The sequence below is a fragment of the Esox lucius genome, chromosome 18, assembly GCF_011004845.1.
Source record: "Esox lucius isolate fEsoLuc1 chromosome 18, fEsoLuc1.pri, whole genome shotgun sequence".
Classification (NCBI taxonomy): domain Eukaryota; kingdom Metazoa; phylum Chordata; class Actinopteri; order Esociformes; family Esocidae; genus Esox; species Esox lucius.
In genome coordinates, this window is record NC_047586.1 from 8,962,551 (window position 1) to 8,983,920 (window position 21,370).

The 21,370-nt window shown below is 46.2% G+C and overlaps 1 protein-coding gene across 2 annotated transcripts in view; it reads left to right on the top strand.

Annotated features, from left to right (window-relative positions):
- The window catches only part of rev3l (REV3 like, DNA directed polymerase zeta catalytic subunit), a 54,551-nt gene that overhangs the window by 2,227 nt on the left and 30,954 nt on the right, over window positions 1–21,370 (top strand). The window contains exon 1 of one of the 2 annotated variants that reach the window (XM_034287982.1): window positions 4,993–5,571. The exons of the other annotated variant lie outside the window; for it this stretch is intronic. Within the exon in view, the coding sequence (XP_034143873.1) occupies window positions 5,307–5,571 (265 nt within the window). The 5' untranslated portion in view covers window positions 4,993–5,306. Of the gene's footprint in view, window positions 1–4,992; window positions 5,572–21,370 lie in introns of those variants that run through there. 2 annotated transcript variants of the gene reach the window in all.

Genomic DNA, 21,370 nt, shown 5'->3' on the forward strand with positions numbered 1-21,370 from the left:
TTGGGATTAGCCTGAGTGTAGTTGGAGTCTTAGCAGTGAGCATTGTTTCTAGGTACTTTTCTGTAGCTCCGCCCAGTTGATGCATTAAGCATAGAATTAGCAGTTAAAGCCTAATGGCGAAATGGACATGAGCATTCTTATTATGTGTAAAATGCCTGGGAGTTGATCACCCACGATTTGCCAGTCGTTTGATAAGATCATGTTTAAACAATGAGTTTAAAGAAATTGTCTGCACATTAAGTGCTCTGTGTTCGCAGCAGGGGCTTGGATTGTTCTTGGAGGGGTCCAGGGGGCAATTGTTTTTTGCAGAACAACTGCCAGACGGTGACTTCTGGTGACTTTTGACTCAGAGAATTAATCAGTTTTCTTTAGATTAAAAAGATGTGTTGCCAGAGTTATTGTTGGAGTTACATTTATTTTAAAGTCTTGACAGGTGAAAATGTCAGTTGACTTATGTCACCTTCTGAGTCGACGTGGAACACCTTTCTGACACTCCCCACAGTTACTGGGGTCTGAAGACAATGTCTCCTTCAATCTGTATTGGAGTGGTGACATAGGAAGTTGGGCTTTGTAGGGACTTCCAGCTCCATAAACAGAATCAGAACCAAATGAGTGCATCAAATAGTTTGTTTTTGAAGAGTTGTGTTACTAGTAATGTGGTATTGCTCAATTTCTCCTAAATCCTTTGATCTGAGTGTCAAGTTATTTAGGATCTACCAGCTCCAATGTCTGGCTAAACTTGTAATATTTATTGAAGATTTTCTTCTTTACTTTTCAGCCATTAGGTCAGGTTGATAACCTTGAAAGAATATACAATGTCTCCATTACTAACTATCCTCATTTGTTTAAATGCTCACTTATTTTCTTTTTATATTCTGACTCGGCATATTTGAACATTGCTCTTTTGTCAATAAACAAATGACTATGAATAACATTTATTTTAAATGTTAACTCAACATGAATGGGCTGAACTATACATTGAAGCAAAAAAATACCACAGAGGAGAGAAAAAAAAAAAATGTAAAAAAATGGTGGCACCTTAAGGGCAGGAGGTTACCATGGTAACAGAAGCTGCACCCCTTGTGGATAATTTTTTCAGTTGCTGGTAATCTGACATCTTCGCTAGCAGGTGTAGTTTGAACTCAAACTAACTGAAAAACTAGCAAGCATGTGAACAAATTAATGTATATACCAAGGAAACAATAACATAGGGAGATTTTTAGTTTTAAATTATTTTGTGCAGTTAAAATCTTTTGTTGCTGCCACTGCTGAAGTATTTATGTTGTATATTTATATTTGAGTGTTTTTTTTTTTCCTCCCACCTCCCCAAAAAAGCAAGTGAAAAATAGAGCTGCCTGTCAGATTCGACGACAGTTTCTCTAGAACTTTTCATTTATTTTGTCAGGTTTACTTGCATTGTTTGTAACAAGGTAAACAATATGGATGGAAGTCTCAGTCATAAAATAGTCTAATGAAATTGTTAGTTTTTTGCCTCATCCAGTCACACTACACTTTCTTAAAGCAGGAAATGTAGTCACATATTTGCTCGCCCAGTTTGGCTGAATGCAAGCACAAAACACAAAGAAGTCAACAACCGACAGGTTCATTGTTTTTCACTGCTCCGTCCATCTTCTACCAACAGTAATTGAGTTCTATACTGGTATCATCATTGTCATGTAGTGCTTCAAGATATGAGACAGGTGAGAGTCGTCATGACATGCAGCACTTGGTGTGGACCTCAACCTGTCTGGCCCTACATTGAAACCAACATCCTGAAAATGAACACACGCATTTCGAAGATAAGTCTTTGACCGTATCAGGAGAACAGAGGTGGTACCACCACATTCAGGTTTGGTGAAAAATTCTGACGGCGTTGTACATAATGTTTAGGAGTGGCCGAGTAGCCTAGTGGTTAGAGGATCTAACCGGTAACCAAAAGGTCATATCCCCAATACTGGCAAGGTGAAAATCTGGCATTATGTTAGGTAGTTAAGCGTAATTGTTTTCTTGCAGAAAATACTTAAAATTAAGTGTAGCAGCTGATGGAGTCATTTACAGAAATTTACATATCATCCAAATGAATGTGTAGATAAAAGAAAATACACCTTCCACATTAAGTCGCATTGTCTTTGCTGAAATCCAGCTTTACCATGAAAAGCTCAAAAATGGGTCAAACAGACACCCACGAGGAATACCCTCGTCACTCGCATGTATACATGATGAGTCAGGGCTGAACTTTAATAAATGGGCTTGTCTCTAACATTTCTCCCTACACTCCAATGAAGAACTATTCTATGTTAGTCTGCAAGTACAAATGAAAATATTATTATGTGGAATATTTATACACATTGATTTGAATATCACCAAATGACAAGGAATTAATACTAATTGATATAAAAAGTAACATCTTTGGTGCAGGATGATTGAGGTTTATTTTTATACAGTCAATAGATAATAAACAATAGCTACAGCATTGTGATATGTGTGTGTGTGTAGAGTGAGGACTCTATGGATAATGCTAATAGTACTGTTAAAAACAGTTAAAAGCCCTGTATTTTAAACCTTGATCTCATTTTAGGGGAATTGCTGGACTAAAGTGTGTGTGTGTGTCTATCTGCATGCGTGTGTCTGATGTTTCTCCAAACCCTCCCTGTCCTCTCTCAACCCAAGCCATGTGCAGTGCAGACCCCGATAGATGAACCAGCAAACCTCCACTCGACACCACAGCAAAGATGGTGGATAAATAAGATGGTTTACCATTGTAAAAACAGTGGTCAGAGACCCTGTCTGTAAGTGGGTGTTCCCACTCTCGTGTGAGCATACTTTCCCGCGGGAGCTCATAGCTCTCCATAATAGCTGGCATTCTCTTGCCAGAGATGGAACAGCTGGCCCTGGTCTATTTAATGTCCCCGCCCAGATCAGAAAACATTAGCCACAGAGACGTCTTGCTCTGGCCCACCCCCTGTCCATTGGGGGGCGGGGACAATAAGCACACCAGAGTGCGCTGCCACAATCTGAAAAAATTCACGTGCAGTGTCTCGGTCTCTCTATCGTCTCTACCACACTTCCTGTTTTGACCCAGAGTAATTGCTCCTCATTGGCCAGCCCCTGGGGCCATTATGCAGCATGGAGTAGTGTGCTGTGGTTGCTGCCTGGTCTATTCCAGTATGAGCCTAGTCTTTGTTGTTCGTAGTGGTCGCTAGTGGATCTCAACAGAATTTGAGTGTGTGTGTGTATCCGGGTTATGCCCAACCTGCCAGATACTTGCCTGCAGGACCAGACTTATTAAACTTAAATGTCTAGTCTTGCCTCTTTGACCAGGCAATGCTGCAAAACATTTGCCACGTCAGGGCAGGGTAAATGTTACATTCTCTTTTAATTTTGGGTGCTCTGACGAACAAACTTTCCCATGAAACAGCCCAGCCACTAAACATATTGAAGGGATCAAGTTGGCGTCCAGAAGAGTTTTTACACTTAAGGGCTGTCTACCTCTGTATGAGAACATATGCGCGACAGATTGCTTGAGGGGCAATTTCACAATAAGGGTGGCTTGGGAGTTTTTCGATTTAAAATGTATGTGAAAGAAAAAGCATTGCATGATTGCGAAGTCAAAGAATCTTGAATCTATTAATAAAAAAAGAAAACATTCACCCATTTTATTATAAACTGTTTGTTCACCGAAATGTGGCACGAACTTGCATTCTATTACCAAACATTCTAGTTTTTTCGTGTGGGTTCAGTTTTGCCTGCGATCTTTGCATATTTCGGCCAAATGTTTGTGTTTTTGCACACGAGCTGTGGTAATTAGTAATTAATTGCGTATGTAAGAGGCCAGCAGCAGCCAGTTAATAGGGAACCAGCAGCGGCGGCAGGCTTAATTTGAAGTTTCCATGCATGGTAAACACTGACTCTCTCCCACACGGCTGGGAGTTGCAGTTTGCTGCAGTCTTTGAGCTCTGACAGCATTGATCCTGCATAATGTCTAGTGAGGCTTGGTTTACTAGATTCAGCAGGCATTCCTCGTGTGTGTGTGTGTGTGTGTGTGTGTGTGTGTGTGTGTGTGTGTGTGTGTGTGTGTGTGTGTGTGTGTGTTCATGGGAGGGGAAACCTGCATGACCAATTGACCTGAATGAGGGGTCAAGCAGTGAACCGTGGAGTGGGATGAAATGTGGGGGCCTCTTTCCACCCTCCCTTCCCTCTCCCCAGCCCTTTTACCTCTCACCGGGGGAACTCTAATGCCATCTAAAGGAATTCCTCCCGGATCCATTAAAAGGATTATGGGGGATTCAAAGACTCGGCGGCTCATTAGTCACAAGGTCATTGTCTTTGGAATTGTTTACCTCCTGTTTCTGTTTGTTGGGTTAGTTTGCATTCTCAGGATGTCGCCTAGTAGGTCTATATTTGTTATTACATACTGCTATGGCCGGCTACTTTATTTCTTGTGCTTCTTTTAGGCTGACGTCTGTCTTTCGTGGGCTTAGTCTTTTTACCCTCACCAGAATCCATTTTCTTCTGGGGGCGTTCACACTTGGTCTCGTTTGGTGTCCAGAAATCGCTGCCAGGGAGGGCCATGCACTGCTTTGATAGAGAGGGGTTTTCTGTTAATACGGAGAGCAGCGTGAGTCCTGGCCCATGATAATCCTTACGCTGTGATGCTATTGTGAAGAAACTCAGGCCAAAGTCCTTTAAACTGGGGCTCCAGCCTTTTAAAAGCCCTTCTCTCTCTCTCTCTCTCACACACACACACACACACACACACACACACACACACACACACACACAAATGCACACACACACACAAATGCACACCTCTCTGCGCCTCCCTGTCCAGGTCTCATTAACCATTAACAAAGGCCTGTCGTTCTTTTGTTTGTCTCCCATGCCTTCTCTTTGGGGCCTTCCTTCTCTAATACCTCAAAGTGGTTCAGATCGCTCTCTCTCTCTCTCTCTCTACCTCTCTCTCTCTTTACCTCTCTCTCTCTCTGCCTCTACCTCATGCGGCGTGGAGGCTGATAATGTGGGAGTGAAGGAGCACCTCCGTGACGTGGCGTGCTGTTTCTCTGTCGTAGGGGTCTCACATCAACCCCAGGAATTCCAGGAGTGCTATCTGGTTTCGAAAGGTTTCTGCAGGCACGGTGATGGACTGCCACGTCGAGAGCTTAAAACACAAGTGCGCTCCCTCTTCAATGCAAAGGGAATCAATCATATGGAAATCAGTGATGTTGTTTTGTTTTTTCCCTTCCCGTTGAATGCCTTAATACCACAGGTGGCCTCTATGGGGGATTACAGTGCATTCATGGTGAATAATGGGCCCCGCCCATTTGTATAAGGGGGGAGGTTTCCTTAGTGCTCTGTGTGTGTGTGTCTATGTGTGTGTGTGTGTCTCTCTCTCTGTCCCTGTCTTGCTCTGTACAGTACACAGATGTCCTTGCTGCAGCGCTGGGGTCCTGGTGATTGATGGCTGTAATAGCTCCCCTCCAGTTCTACCGTGGCTATCTGAATGTCTCGTCTCCTTGCCGTCGACGGCAGGACGTGGTGCTACGGCACAAGCCGTCCTCTTCTGTCGCCCAGGTTGAGTCTGGTGACACGCTAACATAATACCACACTGTTTCCCCGGTACCCGACAAGACACTTCAGACATTTCCTCTTGTTGTTTTGTTGTTGTCCTTAGTGAAAATGTATAAAAAAAAAATTGTATGTACTCTCATAGTCTAGCCTGCAGTTTTAACCTTTACAGTCAATTGACCACTGGATGACGGGGCAAATTAGCCCATTTATTTTCCACCATTGATGGCTAAATGCTGATTGAAGTTGGGGCTCTCTGCTGTGCCTGAGTGAGATGGCTTGGTGGCCTCATTTGATATTTTCACTAGCTAACAAGAAATGCAGCAGAACTGCAGGCCGTATATCTGCGTGATGGCTGGCAGATTCATTAGCTGGGGGAATTGAATATGACGAGACAGACGGTCGGTCAATGACTGATCCGCTCTCTCGGGTGTGTTGCCTCAAGGTGGCCTGGGTTGGGCTGAGTTATAGATTGCGTGTGTGTGTGTGTGTATGTGTGCGCCCAGTTGTTTCCCTGTATTTTCAGGACCAAATTTGCCAAAAATCCCCAGACATTACATGACACATGGTGGACAGGTCCAGCGTTCATGCAAGTCCTTCATTTTCAAAATGGTTTTGTAAATTTATGTGTCAGGTTTGTGGGCATGGTTTTGGTTACGTGTTAAGGTTAGGTTACGTGTTAAGGTCAGGTTTTTGGTTAGGAGTTAAGGTTGGGTTATGGGTCAGGTTTATGGTTAGGATTAAGGTTAGGAGTTAAGGCATACGAGGTTGTGTTATTGAGCTCAAGAATAAAATTTCGTTTAGATTTGAACTTCCTCAGTCCGTGTCAGAATCAGCCAACCGGAGAGGGAGCCAGATTTCACTGATCATTGTCTGAGTGGGCAGCTCTTTCCTGTGCTGTTTGATTTGGCTGGTCGTCGGGCCTGATCGATAGGAGACGCGTCGTGTTAATGACACCTGCGGAGGGGGGGGGTGACATGCCGGGCTGGTCAGTGTGGTGACATGCCGGGCTGGTCAGTGTGTCTGCCGGCTGCAAATCAAACCGACCGACTTGAGTCTCAGGCCCCGAGGTGAGGTTGAGGAGACGGCCAGCCAAGACAGCTGGGCCAGGACGTTGCCGGGTTTATGAAACGTAGGTTGTGGTACTGGTGCAATTCATACGGTTGGTGTCTTCGTGATGTCATCAGAATCTTAGTTTGCTGAGACATATTTGACGCCACGAGTGGTTTTGTTATTGAAAGAGCTCCAGACATCTGACTGGACGTGCTGCCCTGGAGGAGCCCAGAGAAAACGTTTGGATCAGACATGGAATTAAAACGCTGGTAAGAAATTGGCTCCCTCTTTAAAAAGTGAGGTGGTGAATTGGCTGTGAAATAATGTAATCGAGCATTTGAGGAGGCACGGCAGGCTAGTGCAAAAATAATTTTGCAGCATTGTCAGGATGATGAAGTGCATTGTATAAGTGATTACCCTTTGGTTGGTGTCTGCTGATGCAATCCACTGTGTATACAATGCCCTGTATACGCATTGGGACAGTAGAGATTTCATTATTTTAGCTCTACACATTTCTATGAGATTAAAGTATAAAAGACTCATTAACCTTAATTTGAGGATTTTTGGTGTAGATATCGGTTAACCTGTTCAGAAAGTATTAGTTCTTATACATAGTTTCGCTATTTCATTCAGATTTTACTCAACGTCCAAAACACTTATTTGTAGTGTTTAGTCGCATGTCGTTTGTGTGTAACCACATCCAGGGCCGTGTCCTGAACCCCCTGCCCTAACCACAGTCAAGGCAGTACTGGGGCATGCGTGGATGTTGTTGTTGCTGACCGCCGTTCATCCTGTCACTGCTGCCTGCCAGTGAGGTAATGCGATTAGCCCTGGTAAAGCCAGACTGTACTACTAGTTGGTCGCTAGCGTTAGGCTAGGTAATGTTACTTCTTTTTTTTTTGTGTGTGAAAGAAAGCCCATGTCCTTCTGGTTTGTTGTGAAGTGCTTCGCAGTGAGTTTGTGTTTTTTCTGAATGCGGGGAGTTCTTTTATTAAAGCAGGCATCACCTGTGTGGTCCCACTCTGGTCTGGGATTCCCCACAAAGCAGGTGTCACGTGTAGTCCCATTCTGGTCCACAGAACCCAGTGTTGTCATGTTGGGTTGGGTCACTTTGGGTCGTTGCGGAGTGTTCCAACCTCTGTGCTCTTTGTCCATACGGTATAGAACTGGAGGGGAGAGGTCCTGTCGAACCATTTGGGCTGTGGTAGGGCTTTCTCTCTGTTCCTTGAGCCACTCTCACTGTTCAGAACTGCCGTGTTTCAGGCAGATTAAGAACCTTTTTGAAGGAATGAAAGAATTTGGCAGCGAGAGAGTGAGAGAGAGAGAGAGAGCCTGGACTGGAACAAGGGAATGCTTTGAACCTGTCACGCTGTGCCTTTCATTCAGTCTGGACCTTAATAAAACACACACAGATGAAGTTCTCATCCGTAGGCTCTGCATGTCAGCAGGAAGAGAATAGTAGGCCTCCAAGCCTTTCACTCCAGTCTTGTTTATTGTGATCTACAGGATTTGTTATTAAGTATTACCTGCTACAGGAAAGCCCAGTGTTTTGAGCACCCCATTCTACTCTTCCCTCCTTGTGAGCACCTGAATTTAAATCTCATTCTCAAAACTGAACAGAAATTCGTGAGATCAGTTTTTTTCATTCCACAGCTTCACTGTATGAAGTGTGTATGAAAGCAGGCTTATTTGGGGGGGGGGGTTGTTCTGGCGTGCTCCAAAAATAGCCTGGCTTGTTTTTTATACTCAACCAAGCTTGCTGCTTTCTGTTCTGTCAGTGCTGGAGGAGCATAGTGGAGGGGACTACATGAAAGACCGACTCTGGGTCGAACAGAAAATTGTCTTTCCGCTGTTGCTGACTTTTCTCATTTTGGAAGCATTTTATGGCCATTGCCTCCCCTATAATAAGAAACATGTCTGAACCTGTTCCCCAGTTTCTCTTTGTTCTTTTGCTACCTTATTTTCTTTCTTTCACAGTAAAGTGTGTGTGTGTGTGTGTGTGTGTGCGTGCGTTATGAAGGAGGGACAGAGACTAAGCAGTGAGCCTGTGTGTCTTGTCTAATGCACCAATTGTGCCTCCCCTATGCTGAATGGTGTGTGGCGGAGAGACATGGCATGAATATCAAATTTCGATGGGCTGAAAAAGGGGCAGACAGACCTGTTAATGGAAAACCTCCTGTTGGCTGGGCAGTGGTTTTTCTAGATTAGGGCCCCGTTTGCCAAAATTGTCTTGTAGCTAAGTTTCTTGGTAGTACCACAGGATATGGTTCAACTGGTGAACGTAGCATGGAGATGCATTTGGTCAGCCTAGTCCAAGTCATTGGGTGCTAATAGACATGCACTGCTGTCCGTAGGTGTGAAACACCAGCGGTGATGCTGTAAAGGCAAGGAGTGTGACGTTACCACTGTCACGACACTCATTAGTATCATGACAAGAATAGTACGTGAATCAGATGGAATTTATTGCATACAAACATCATTATGTTGTCATCCATAGTAAAATCTATTTCTGATGGTATTGCACACTTTCACGTCTGGGATGTATTTTGTACCACAAAACCGTTCTATTGGGTGAAAAATATTGGACTAATTCAGGTTAGTCTCTTGTAAAGTCCCTAGTCACATGCATTCTGGTGAGGTTGTCTTTGAGGTCAGTGTAGATCTGAAAGATAAAATATCCAAAGTGCACTTTTAATGATGTTAGAATAACTGTTAATGTTTCCTTTTTCCCAGCCAACAAGACAAACAGGACTACTTAACAGTGAAAGCACTAGCCCATGTCAGTCTACAGTGTACTCAACTAATATTGGTACCTTTGGTAAATATTTGGCAAAACTGAGAAAAAAAAAATATTGTTTATCTTATTGATCTTTCATTAAAAATATTAACAGAAATCTAACCTTTAATTGAAAAAAATTGAAAGACATAAATATGAAATATATGTGCCACTATTATTGGCACCCCTTTCCTTTAATACTTAATACAACCTCCTTTTGCCAAGATAACAACTCTTGAGTTTTCTCCTCTAATACGTAATGAAGTTACAAGAGCACAATGCAACGATCTGAGACCTTGTAACTTCCTCCATACAGAATCTCTCCAGATCTTTCAGATTCTGTGGTCAATCCTTGTGGACTCCTCTTCAGCTCATCCCACAAGTTTTTTTTTAATAGAATTTAGATCAGGTGACTGGGATGGGCATGGCAAAACCTTGATTCTGTGGTCAGTGAACTCTTTTTGTTATTTGTATTTTGAGGAGTGATTTGGATCATTGTCCTGCTGGAAGTTCCAACTACGGCCCAGTTTAAGCTTCCTGGCAGTGGCAGTCAGGTTTGGATTTAAACTCTGTGGCTACTTGAGGGAGTCTGATGCCATGTATCCCAACAAGTTGTCCTGGGCCTTTTGACAAAACGCCCCACAATATCAGAGATCCACCACCATTCTTCACAATGCAGATGGGGTACTTTTCTGCATGGCTATCTTTCTGTCTACGCCAAACCCCCCTTTGGTGTTTGTTTCCAAAAAGCTAAATGTTTGTCTTATCTGACCATTTACCCCAATCCCATTAAATGTTCCAGGTACATTTGGCAAACATCCCTCCAAACAGCTTGTGGTGACCCCAAAACATAACTAACGTCTGCTGTGTTCCTTTAAGATTCTGAGGCCATTTGAACCATCTTCCGCGTGTGGTCCACCATGGACTGAAGTCCTCTTCCAGTCCGATCGCTAATATCTCCAGCTTTACATTCCTTTATTATTGGTCTGATAGTGGAAATGGGCATTTGTTGGGCATAACAGTTGAGCTATTTTCATATAGCCATTTCTTGATTTGTCAAGCTCAACAACCTTTTCTCACACATCGTAACTGTTTTCTCTGGTCCTCCCAATAGTGATGGATGCATATGGAAATTTGGCCTGTGTGTCTCCTCATAATTATACCCCAGTGAAACAGGAAATCATGTCATCCTCTGACCACCTCTCTTTGCTCAAGCCATGGTCAGAACCTCTACATCTTCATAGAATACTGCATTTAAATACTTGGCCTCAGTTGGCTTACCATTTATGATGTTGCTTGTTTTCTGTTCTTGATGTACTTTTAGATTCTATGAAAGTGCTATAGACGTTCTATGAATTATTAATACATTTACATTTTTAATTGCTTATGTAACTTAATTTGTACTTATTTACAATGTTATTCATAAATATAATAGCCTACTTTAATTATACTTTTTGTCCATATTTTCTTCCTCAGGACTTTGGAGTTTTGCCATATTATTTGCAGTGCTATTTCTTTTGTATAATGGCTCAATGCCCCCTTTTAATCATTGGGTGCGCTTTTTCATAGTAACTTGCTTGAAAACCATTTTGGATTTAGATATCATTTTGGTATAATAGAGGCTTTGAGTGGTTCAATGCCTTAATATTTAATCATTTTAGTCCTCAAGCTGTTTTGCCTTACCAAATATTTTTTTCTCTTCTGTTTTTGCTCGTATGCCTTGAAGAAATATTATTTTGGAGTTGATATTTAATCCGAATAGTTTTTTTCCCAGAGCCTGATAGGTTTCCCTCTCGGTCGTTTAAATGCCTGCTTTGCTACGTTATCATTGTCAACGTAAAGCTGCAGGATAATATGGGTTTCCTGGTACACAGTGTGTACATCAAGGACATAAATCTGCCAATTTAAATCAGAAACCCACATTTTCTCTCATATAGCAATAGTGTGTGCAACACTTGGTTTAGCGCTAGCACGTTATGCTGGAGACACAATAGCTGTATATGATTTTGCCGCTTGTTTTAATATCTCATGGGAGGGAATTAACATAATGCATTATTTTATAGCGCAGTTCAATTAAGATTCCGACACCATCGATCTCCCATTGTTCTGTGGACCGTCGTCAAACAAGCTTATCCAATTCTCGTGTATATTTTGCATTTCCACAGTCACTTCAGTCCAGGCTGCCTGGCAGTTTTTTGACTAAATGAATATTAACAAACCCTAGCTGTCTGACTCTCCTTAATTGACTAGATTGGCTGCTTGTTAGTACAGAAGAGTAGACAGTCTGAGGCTGTATGAGTGTGTAAGGAAGCTCATTCTGTGCATCCACTCGTCTGTCTCTGTCCAAGCAGGCTGGCTATTTCCCTTGTGTAGAATATTGTGGCTGTGTACTGCATGATTGCACCTTCATACAGCTTGTGGTGTGGTCATGTCCTGACGTGTGTGTGTGTGTGTATGTATGGGTGGGTGGGTGGGTGTGTGTGTGTGTGGCTAGTCTACACACTGCTTTCAGACTGGGAACAGCAGACACAGAATTTCCCTCCCGTTGGTCACAGTCTGTCTTCCTCTCCCACATAACCCTTCTCTTTCTCCCCCCCCCCCCCCCCCCTCTCTGAATCGCTCTCTCCCACTCTCGCTGGCTGGCTCCCCTACTCTGCCTCTCCTCTCTCCCTCCCCTAACACTCCGTCTTCTGTTCCTTTGTTCTCCTCCAGCTACTGCACACACAGTCCCTACAGTTCTGATTTCTTCTTACTTTTCCCCAAAACTACCCCCTCTCTTTCTGAGGTATCTGGTCCCTGCAGGTGTCGTGTCACATTGTCTTCATGTGCCCTGTTTGGAGGGGGTGGGGGGGGCTCAGAATGTGACATTGTCCCAGGCCTCTGCCCTTCCTGACCCTGTCATGTTCATCCACTTCTTACCATGACACCCTGCCTCAACCTGAGCAGTCACACATCTGTGCTCCAACGGTCTGCCAGACGTTGGCCAAGACTCTGAGAAAATACTTAAATAAAATAAAGAAACTGACCAAGCACAGACAAATCTGCAGTGTCTACCTAAAACTGCAATATGCGTCAGAGGGCAATGGCTTGACGGAACCTGGTCAGTTACCCCAATAATTAAACCATTATCTGTTGGGGACAACATGTATTAAACCATTATCTGTTGGGGACAACATGTATTAAACCATTATCTGTTGGGGACAACATGTATTAAACCATTATCTGTTGGGGACAACATGTATTAAACCATTATCTGTTGGGGACAACATCTAATCAGTTTTCCTCGTTTCCTTGTGTTCAGTTTCCTTGTTATTTAGCCCCGCCCACCAGGCTAATATCAACAAGGTATTTCTACAACTATTGCACCCTTTGGGCATCAAGCTAGTTAGCTTCTGTTGGCACAGGGCCATGCCTATGTATGCCACCTTCTGGTTTGGACTATTTGAACTGATGTCTTGACTGCTTCATAGTCTGTGAACACAAAAGAGATTGACTACTGGCACTCTGTTCAGAGGCCATAAGTGGCCTTCACTGGACTTAGGTTTCCTATTGAGTGTCCAAGGAGGGGCTGTCTGTGTTACTGTAGTTGACTTTGATGGAGGGGAACATTTGACCTTGTTAGGACATTTTGCAGGACCCCACCAGGAACCAGTTTGTTTTCGGGTTCAGGGTGAAAAAGTTCAGTTTGATGAGTTCGTTAGTTAGGGTTAGGAAAGTAGGATTTTGAGTTGTTATAGTTTCCCCACAAGGCGTGTGTGTCTGTCTGTCTCTGTCGATCTGTGTGTCTGTGTCAGTCCAGTGATTTGAGAAATACATTTCCGCCTTTATTTCTACACCTCCTTTCTCCTCTTCACCAACTTTACACCTCCTGGTATAACTCCTCCTACTATCCCCCTCGTCTGAACTGTATCCACCTCATCCAGTGTTTTGTTTTGTCCCCGGTGGAATCGCTCCTGCCCAGGGACGCCTCCGTGTTTCTGTCCTGCTCCGGTCTCCTCTGATGCTCCCCGTCATTAGGCGGAGTGTTCTGGTCTCGGGTCAAACAGACGCGGCTTTGTGTCCGGCCATGTGGGAATAAAGCGGCCCGGGTCGGTCGAGTTCTTCCGCTTCGGCCTGCTAATTACACGCTCGTCCTCTCACTCCCTCTCTGTGCTGTAACATGAGGTAGGGAGGCGGATTCAGAGGGCCACTGGTATTAATGCCTCTGGCCTCACGACAACAGAGAGATGGGGGAAGAAAAGGCTTAACTGCAGAGATAAAAGCCTGGTTCATTCTTGTCTGTCTGTGTCTATCAGCCTGTTTTCATTTCCTATTTCTCTGTCTTGCTCTCTCGTCTGCTGATAAACGTCCTGCTGTACCATGCTTCCTGCTTGCTCTGGGCCCTGCCCAACACTCCACACACACACACACACACACACACACACACACGCACATGTGTTGTCATGGCTACGGCGTCCTCAGCTAGAAGCCGTCGTGTGGCAGGGCTCAGAGTTGGATGCCATTGCAGACTTTGATGGATGAAGCCTTCTCTTTGTGTGTCTCTGGTTGCTGCCTGCGGTGCAAAGCTCTGACCGGGCAGCCGGAGAATGGTTGACCGGGCAGCCGTGGCACCAGTCTGGCCGGTCTGCGAGCTGAGACGCTCGTGTTACTCAAACCGCACGTTCACGTAGACCCGCCACAGCCCGGCTCCCTTATTACTCATCCATGTCTCTATCACACACGCACGCGCACCTCCAGACGCTCATCCAGCTGATGACAGTGGGTGGCGGAGACTGTTTAGGTGTGCTGGGGTGGAGAGGAGGTTCAGTGAGAGGCCATCGACTTCCTCTCTCATCTCAGTTGTTCGATCTCCCCACATCTGACACTGTGCAGCTGCGCGCCAATAACTCACCCCGGATGAATAAGCAGCCGCAAAAACCTGCATCTGAAGTTACGCTAACATGCTGGTCCTGGGAATGGACCGGGGAGCTTGCTTCTTCCCACTCGTACAGTTCCATTCCTGATGGGGGAATTCTGAGTGCAATTCCCTGCTGTGACATTCTGGAGAGGCCCCATCCACCACGTGGAGTAATCTCAAGTCGTATCCCTCCGGAAACGGGTGTGGGGGATGGGGGTCAGGGACTCCCAACTTCCTGCCGTAGCCCACTAGCCTGCATTACAGCCCCAGCTGGGATGGATCACCCATAGGATCTGGGAAAGGATGTGCTGCTGTGAAATACTAACGTTGTCATTCAGTAATTTCAGTAATATTCTGTGATTTAATAAAATATATTGTGTGAGTGTGTGAGTGTGTGTGTGTGTGTGTGTGTGTGTGTGTGTGTGTGTGTGTGTGTGTATGCGTGTGTGTGTCTGGCCATCTGTTGAGTCTCCTGCCTGCTCAAATATCTGGCATGGGTTGGCAGGACAGTCCGGTCTGTTTGTTCCTCAGTACACAGACAGTGAATTGCCAGGAATGTCTTTACGGAACTTAGCAGGAGACCGCTTGGTCCAGTCTGGAGCTTTTCCCAGATGTTTCTGGGGGTGCGGGGGTGTAGGTGAGGCAGGACCGGGGGGGTGGGGGGGGTGTAGTATGTCCCTTGCTGAGGGCTGGGAATCAATATGCAGTGATGTCACGTTTGTCTACGACTTGTTTGCCTCAGTCTATGCTGAGGAGTCAGGGAGTGTGCCAGGACCAAACTTGGCTGTAGGGAGGGGAAAAAGGGGGGAGGATGAGACGGCCGTACCATCACAGGGAGGATTCTGCGCTCAGTTCCAGGTACCACCCGAGACCACCGCCTCTCTCCCAGCCCAAAGTGACATCAGCTAGTGGCGCCGCTAGCTCCCAGCAATGACACAATGGAACCTGTGACACACAGAAGGAACGGGAAGAAAAAGCGTCTCGGTGCCTTTCAGCCTCTCGTGATCGTTTACATTGGAGGCCTGGTGACACACGGCTGAAGACATTGGCCTGTGTTTGTATTCACATCAGGAAACAGTCGGCGGTGAAGGAGCCTTCTTAGACCACAGTAGAGGTGGAACTCCGTGTTCATGGCAGCTGGATGAGGCATTAAGCGGAATAGAGACGGTCTAATACGTTCAAGCCGGGAATGCTCAACCCCTGATGGCTGGCACTGAGCACTCTCTTTTCGTTTCTCAGATGGCATAGATCACCTGGCGTCAGCCTCGTTAAAGCGCTTGCTAACCAGAGGGGACATTAAGAATGGTGTCGCCCTCATTTTTGTCTAGCTAGCTGCACAAAGTTGCTGTTGTTGTAGAAAGGCCTTGTCACCCTGGTTAGACAACTAACGAGTAGCACGATGGAGAAACAAATGAAGTATCTCACAATACTCCCATACAGCCCATAGCTACACGTTTTGCTAGCAAGCTTATGTTAGCCAAATGTCTAGCATGTTATTGGTTAACACAACATAGCTTCCTATTGATAATGGCTGCTGCCTCACGGAAACTCATCCACTGTGACCTTTTTATGATTATGTAAATATTATCTAAAGTGACCAGATTACGAACGTTTTGTTTGTGTACCTAGCCAGCTACCGGCCTATAGCTGGTGACAGGCTGATTTAGCACGCCACGGTTGTGCATGCTGGACTATTTATGGCAGTTATTTTTTTTTTTTTTTTTTTTTACAAACCCTGTGATTGGCTCATCGGTGGGCCAAAACGTACGTACTCCACCAAGTTCTGGATACCGGTAGAGGTCTGTAAAATCACACTGCCATCAGCGGGCCGTTGAACTGTAGTTTAGCGCCAAACAGATAATCGGATCGTTCTGTTTACGGGTTTTCCAGAAACACAGTGGTCAGTTGGTGAACAGCCTTTTTCTGGACATGCTGGTTCTGCCGCTCTATAATTTCAGACAGGACTGGAAAGGTTCCTGCGTGTTAGAGCCAGACCTGTGGACGTGGCCAACAGTGGAAAACGGAGAACAGGGGAGTGAGCAGAGTAGACCCGACAGCTGCACTAATGTACCACTCTGCCAAAGAGGGATGGAGTGATGGAGGGAGTGGAGGGGGGAGAGAAAGAAGAAACGGTCGTCCTCGCATGCCTTTTGTTTTGTTTTCTAGCGACCAGGAAATAAATATTAGCATTTACACTTTGAAGGGTGGCTGATTTGAAGGGAGGCCGCTTGCGTTATCGCCGTGGCCAAATTGCAGTAGGGGGTGTAGGGATGAGGGGTGGCAAAGAGAGGGTAGCGGGTGGTTAATTAGTGGCACTCTACCACACACAAAGTCACAAACGCATCCCTTTGGCACCACCCGCTGTTTTTCCCTGTCTCTCACACACACACACACACACACACACACACACACAAACACAGTGGTGTATGATTGGAGCGCAGGGGGTAGATAGAGCTGTAAATAGATCAACACAACCCTCTACTGACTGCTCAGCAGCGTCCGTCTGTCTGTCTTCTCCACCTCTACCCCGCTTTGCTCTGCACAGCTCATCAGCCTCCTCGCTCCATGCAGCCGGGCAAGGCCAAAAATAGCATCGGCCCGTCTCAATGTCTGTGCGTCTCCTCTTCACCTCCTCCTCATCTGCCTCTCGCGCAAACAAACATACGCAGTGCGATCGGAGTCTTCCTACACCGAGGGCCTCCAAACTTTTTTTTCTAGGTTGAGAGAGACTCTTTAAAAATGATAAAATAAACATGTTGAGTGTTACCAAGTTGAATAATCCTATCACAGAAGGCACAGTCTCCAGTATACTCCGTTGGTAGTTGGTGGTCCAGGTGTAGTTCGCTCTGTTCCTGGAGCGCCACAGGTAACGCTGGATCATGCACCAACTAGGTGCCACTATTTGCTGATCGCCTGGCCCTGGCACTCTGTTCTGAGGGGTTCTAATGTTCTTTTTATAACCGAATTTTGCGGCTGCCCAGAGGTTTCTTCTGTAACCCCAGTTCTGTGTACCAAGCTAGTTCCATTTTATGGGCCCTACCTTTGGGCCCAACACCTAGTTTGGGAAACACTTTGCTGAACAGTGGTAGGAAAATGTCAACGTGGCTTTGATTAGATGGTAGCCCCGCACTTGCAGTGTGTCTGATAGTGGAGGCGAGGGTTGTTTAAAGGTTTTCATGATAAATGATGTAATAGGGTAGGGAATGAGCTACTGATAACTAGTTAACTGCTTTTTGGAGATGTCTGCTCCATGCCATGACAGACTGTTTGTTCCTACTGGCCCTCTGCCAGGTCAGCATGCCAACAAACACCTCCACCTTTTACGTTTCTGTCACGGGCTGCCAGTCGTTTAGTTGTCCCACACAGGATTGGCCTCAAGTAGGGTCTGCTGGGAGGCCGCGCTCTATACCACGCAGCTTAGCGTTTTCTAAAGCGGCGGGCACATTTGTCGCCACCCCCTTCTTCGTTTGGCTGATCAGTGTTGCGTGGACCCCTCCCACAGTTAATTTTAGCAAGCGGGCGACTGGAGTAAATCCATTAGAGGGATGTGATTTAAGGGACTGTCACTCTCTCCTCGCTCTTCTCTTGCTGCGGCCCCTCTCTCTCCTCAGACGACGGATGTGTGTGTAGGGGTGCAGGACGGCGCCTGTGAAGTGAATCAAGCCCCCGAACCGAACTGTCATGTGAGAGGGCCGACACATGACCCCCCCCCCCACACACACACACACACACACACACGCACCGTCCCGTGTGTGACGAGACGTTGGGTGTGTTGCCTTTTTATAAGCCCGAGACGAGGCGCGCCACAGAACCAAGAGGGATTGTGCTTGCCACGTTAGCTGTAACGTGAGTCTGGCGCTCGACGGGATTATGACTCACTCGTCCACCATTACAGTCGCTAGAAGGCGGGGTTGGGGGGCACTAAATGATGGAGCAGATCTGGCTGAGCCACGCCGAAGCGTTTATCGATTTGAGTCTGCTCATGCGACAGCACAGGAACACGTTGCTTGGTTCCAGCCATCCAACACTTGTCCTCTCCGTGGGCTGTGGGCAGGCGGCTGGATAAGCCAGGCCGGGCCGTTGAGGTTGTGGGTTTGGGTGGCGGTCTTTGTCTTCAGCAGGTGCTCCTGAAGGCGGGGTTGGAGGGGTTCTGGGACTGCGAAACAGAACGAGGGCCAGGTGCGTCTCCCTCTTGGGAGCAGGCTCTGCTATCCCTAGTGCCTCGTTTCTCTCTTTTATCGGTCACTCGCTCGCTCCCTGATTTCTTTCTGTCTTTTCCCATCTTTCTGTTTCTTTTCTATCTCTTCCCATGGTTCTTTCCATCTGCTGTCTCTCCCTGCCCCTCCCCCTGATCTCCAGAGCTGCTCTACAGCCTCATCTGTCTGGCTCTCTGCCAGCCTGTTCACTCGGACGGCTCTGTTTGTGAAAGACTGGCTCAGACGTGTGTGTGTGTGTGTGTGTGTCACCTCCTCACCTCTGTGTGTGCACGTGTTCCACCTCTCACCACCTGTACACGTGCACGTGCGTGTCCGCCCTCTCACCCGTGTGTTGTGGCTGAGGCTGTGTACAGCATGCTGGCCTCGGTGTCCTGGCATTAAGACTCTCAACAGGTAGTGGTCGCACCGGTGTTAGGTTTCATTAACCTCTGAACTCCGTCCTGCTATGTTGTTAATGGCCAGTGAGGTTTTGTATCCTCCGCATGGGTTCAGGCAGTGTCCGTGAGCCTCTAGTTCACTGCCCTTGGTTGGGTTTGCTCAGCTAATTAGAGAGCATTTCCTCATTGACTGTTCCGGTTTGCCCATAATCCATTCCTCTGCCCTCTCCATGTTATTGACCACTCTGGTTAGGGCAAGCTGGTTAGACAATCGCTCTCCGGACCCCTCCCCATGGACCCCTCTCTCCCTCCCCATGGACCCCTCTCTCCCTCCCCAAGGACCCCTCTCTCCCTCCCCATGGACCCCTCTCTCCCTCCTAAGCCACATTCAGTCAAAAACTTTATCAAAAACTGATGCAGAAAAACTAATCCATGCTTTCGTAACTTCTAGACTAGATTACTGCAATGCTCTTCTTTCCGGTTACCCTGAAAAATCAATAAATAAACTTCAATTAGTGCTGCACACGGCGGCTAGAATCCTAACTAGCACAAAAACATTTGAACACATTACTCCAATACTAGCATCCTTACACTGGCTGCCTGTTAGGTTTAGGGCTGATTTTAACCTATAAATCAATACATGGACTTGCTCCTACTTACCTTGCCTTTTCTCTTCGAGCTCCACTACTGTGGAATGATCTGCCAATTAAGGTTAAAAATGCAAACTCAGTGCAAACCTTCCAAGTATCTACTAAAAACTAATCTCTACAGCACGTTTTATGATTAGGTGTAGCCTGGCTCAGGGGCGTGAAGGTGACCAGAAGCCTTGATACTGTCCACCCTTGCTGTCTTGCCAGGTGGGCTCTCGTTGCCACTGGGATGCCCTCCCTCCAATGCCTTTCAGGGGAGTCACTGGCTTGTTGTTGTCTCTCTGTTGCGCACTTGTGAATTGGGCTGTACTCTGTACTCTGCTGGCAATACTCGGCCCTCATTCAGGGTGGTTGCGGTTGGTGGGTGTCCCTTTGGTTGATGCCTGGCAATGTGGGTGGATTGATTTCCTGCCTGTTGGGCCCTGTCCGGGGCCTCCCCCGGGTAGGGCCACAGTGTTGCCGGACCCCCCCGTCTCAGTCCCAAGGTCTTACGTTGCTATACTATTGTGCTGGGGGATTGGGTCAGTTCTCCTTCCCCACTAAGTTCTCCTTCTCCACTATAAATCGTTGTTGATATGAGGAATGCTTTTTCTGAATTTTCCCAGTCTCCTCCAGTTTTAAAATCTAGGAGGACATGAGATCCTGGTCCACACCGACGGAGTACCTGGTTTGGGGGGCCTGTTGCTGTCCCTGTCCTATTCCATCTGGTCATACTTCTGACCTAGTCTAAATTTAAATAGACTCTGGATTTAGCCCACATGCATTTATAAATTATTCCAATTGGAGTCTTAATATCTCACCCGGCACAGCCAGAAGAGGACTGGTCACCCCTCTGAGCCTGGGTCCTCTCTAGGTTTCCTCCTAAAATTCGGGCCTTCTTAGGGAGTTTTTCCTAGCCACTGAAATTCAACACTACTGTTGTTTGCTCCTTGGGGTTTAAGGCTGGGTGTTTCTGTAAAGGCACTTTGTGACAACTGCTGTTGACAATTGGGCTTTTTAAATACATTTGATTGATTGATTGATTCATCTGCCTCAGGGCCCATATTCTACAGAGGGTTCTGTGCACTCCTGCTCTGTGTGACCCCACACTTCCTGCAGTCAATCTGGTCCATTTCAGAGGACATGAATGGGTATTCATCTCTGATCCAATGCACATGTCCACAAAAACACTTTCTCTTTCACTATCATTGTTGGGACCTCAAACACCATTCCCTTTCCAAATTCTGTTTTCCTAAAGTTGCTATGATTCAGTTTGCTGCATCATTGCAAAACAGTGGGTCGAATCAGCCTTGAATCACCCAGCTGGGTAGTGGCCTGCACTGTTTGGGTTTGGGTGGGGTTTGTATTTGGGTGTGGTTACGTTTTCCTCAGTTTGCTGTAGTGGCCCCTTGTGGTGGTTTGCGAGCCTGTGAGTGCCGATGCCTGGAAGCCTGGACAGAGTTGTTCCTTCTGGAAGCCTGATAAGAACCATAACCAGATTGGCAATGCTTTGGATGACGCATCTCGACATCTATTGTCCTGTGCTTGCAGGGATTTGCTGCGATGAACCAGGGCCTTAATCTCAAATAATCTTCTCTTCAAAAACCTCTACTATAAATCTAACCCAGTTTATAACCTCATTTGTAACGTTTTAGGCTACCCAAAACATAATCCCTATACCCTACCCAAACTACCTTTTACCTCATGGGGACCGGCAAAATGTCACCGCGTAACCCCTCAATTCACGTGCAAGGTCAAATCATCTTTGTCATAATATCCCTGCCGGGGAATTTGGGTCCCCGCCAGGGTATTAAAACGTGTAAACACACAAACAACCCAACAAACAAACATGCACA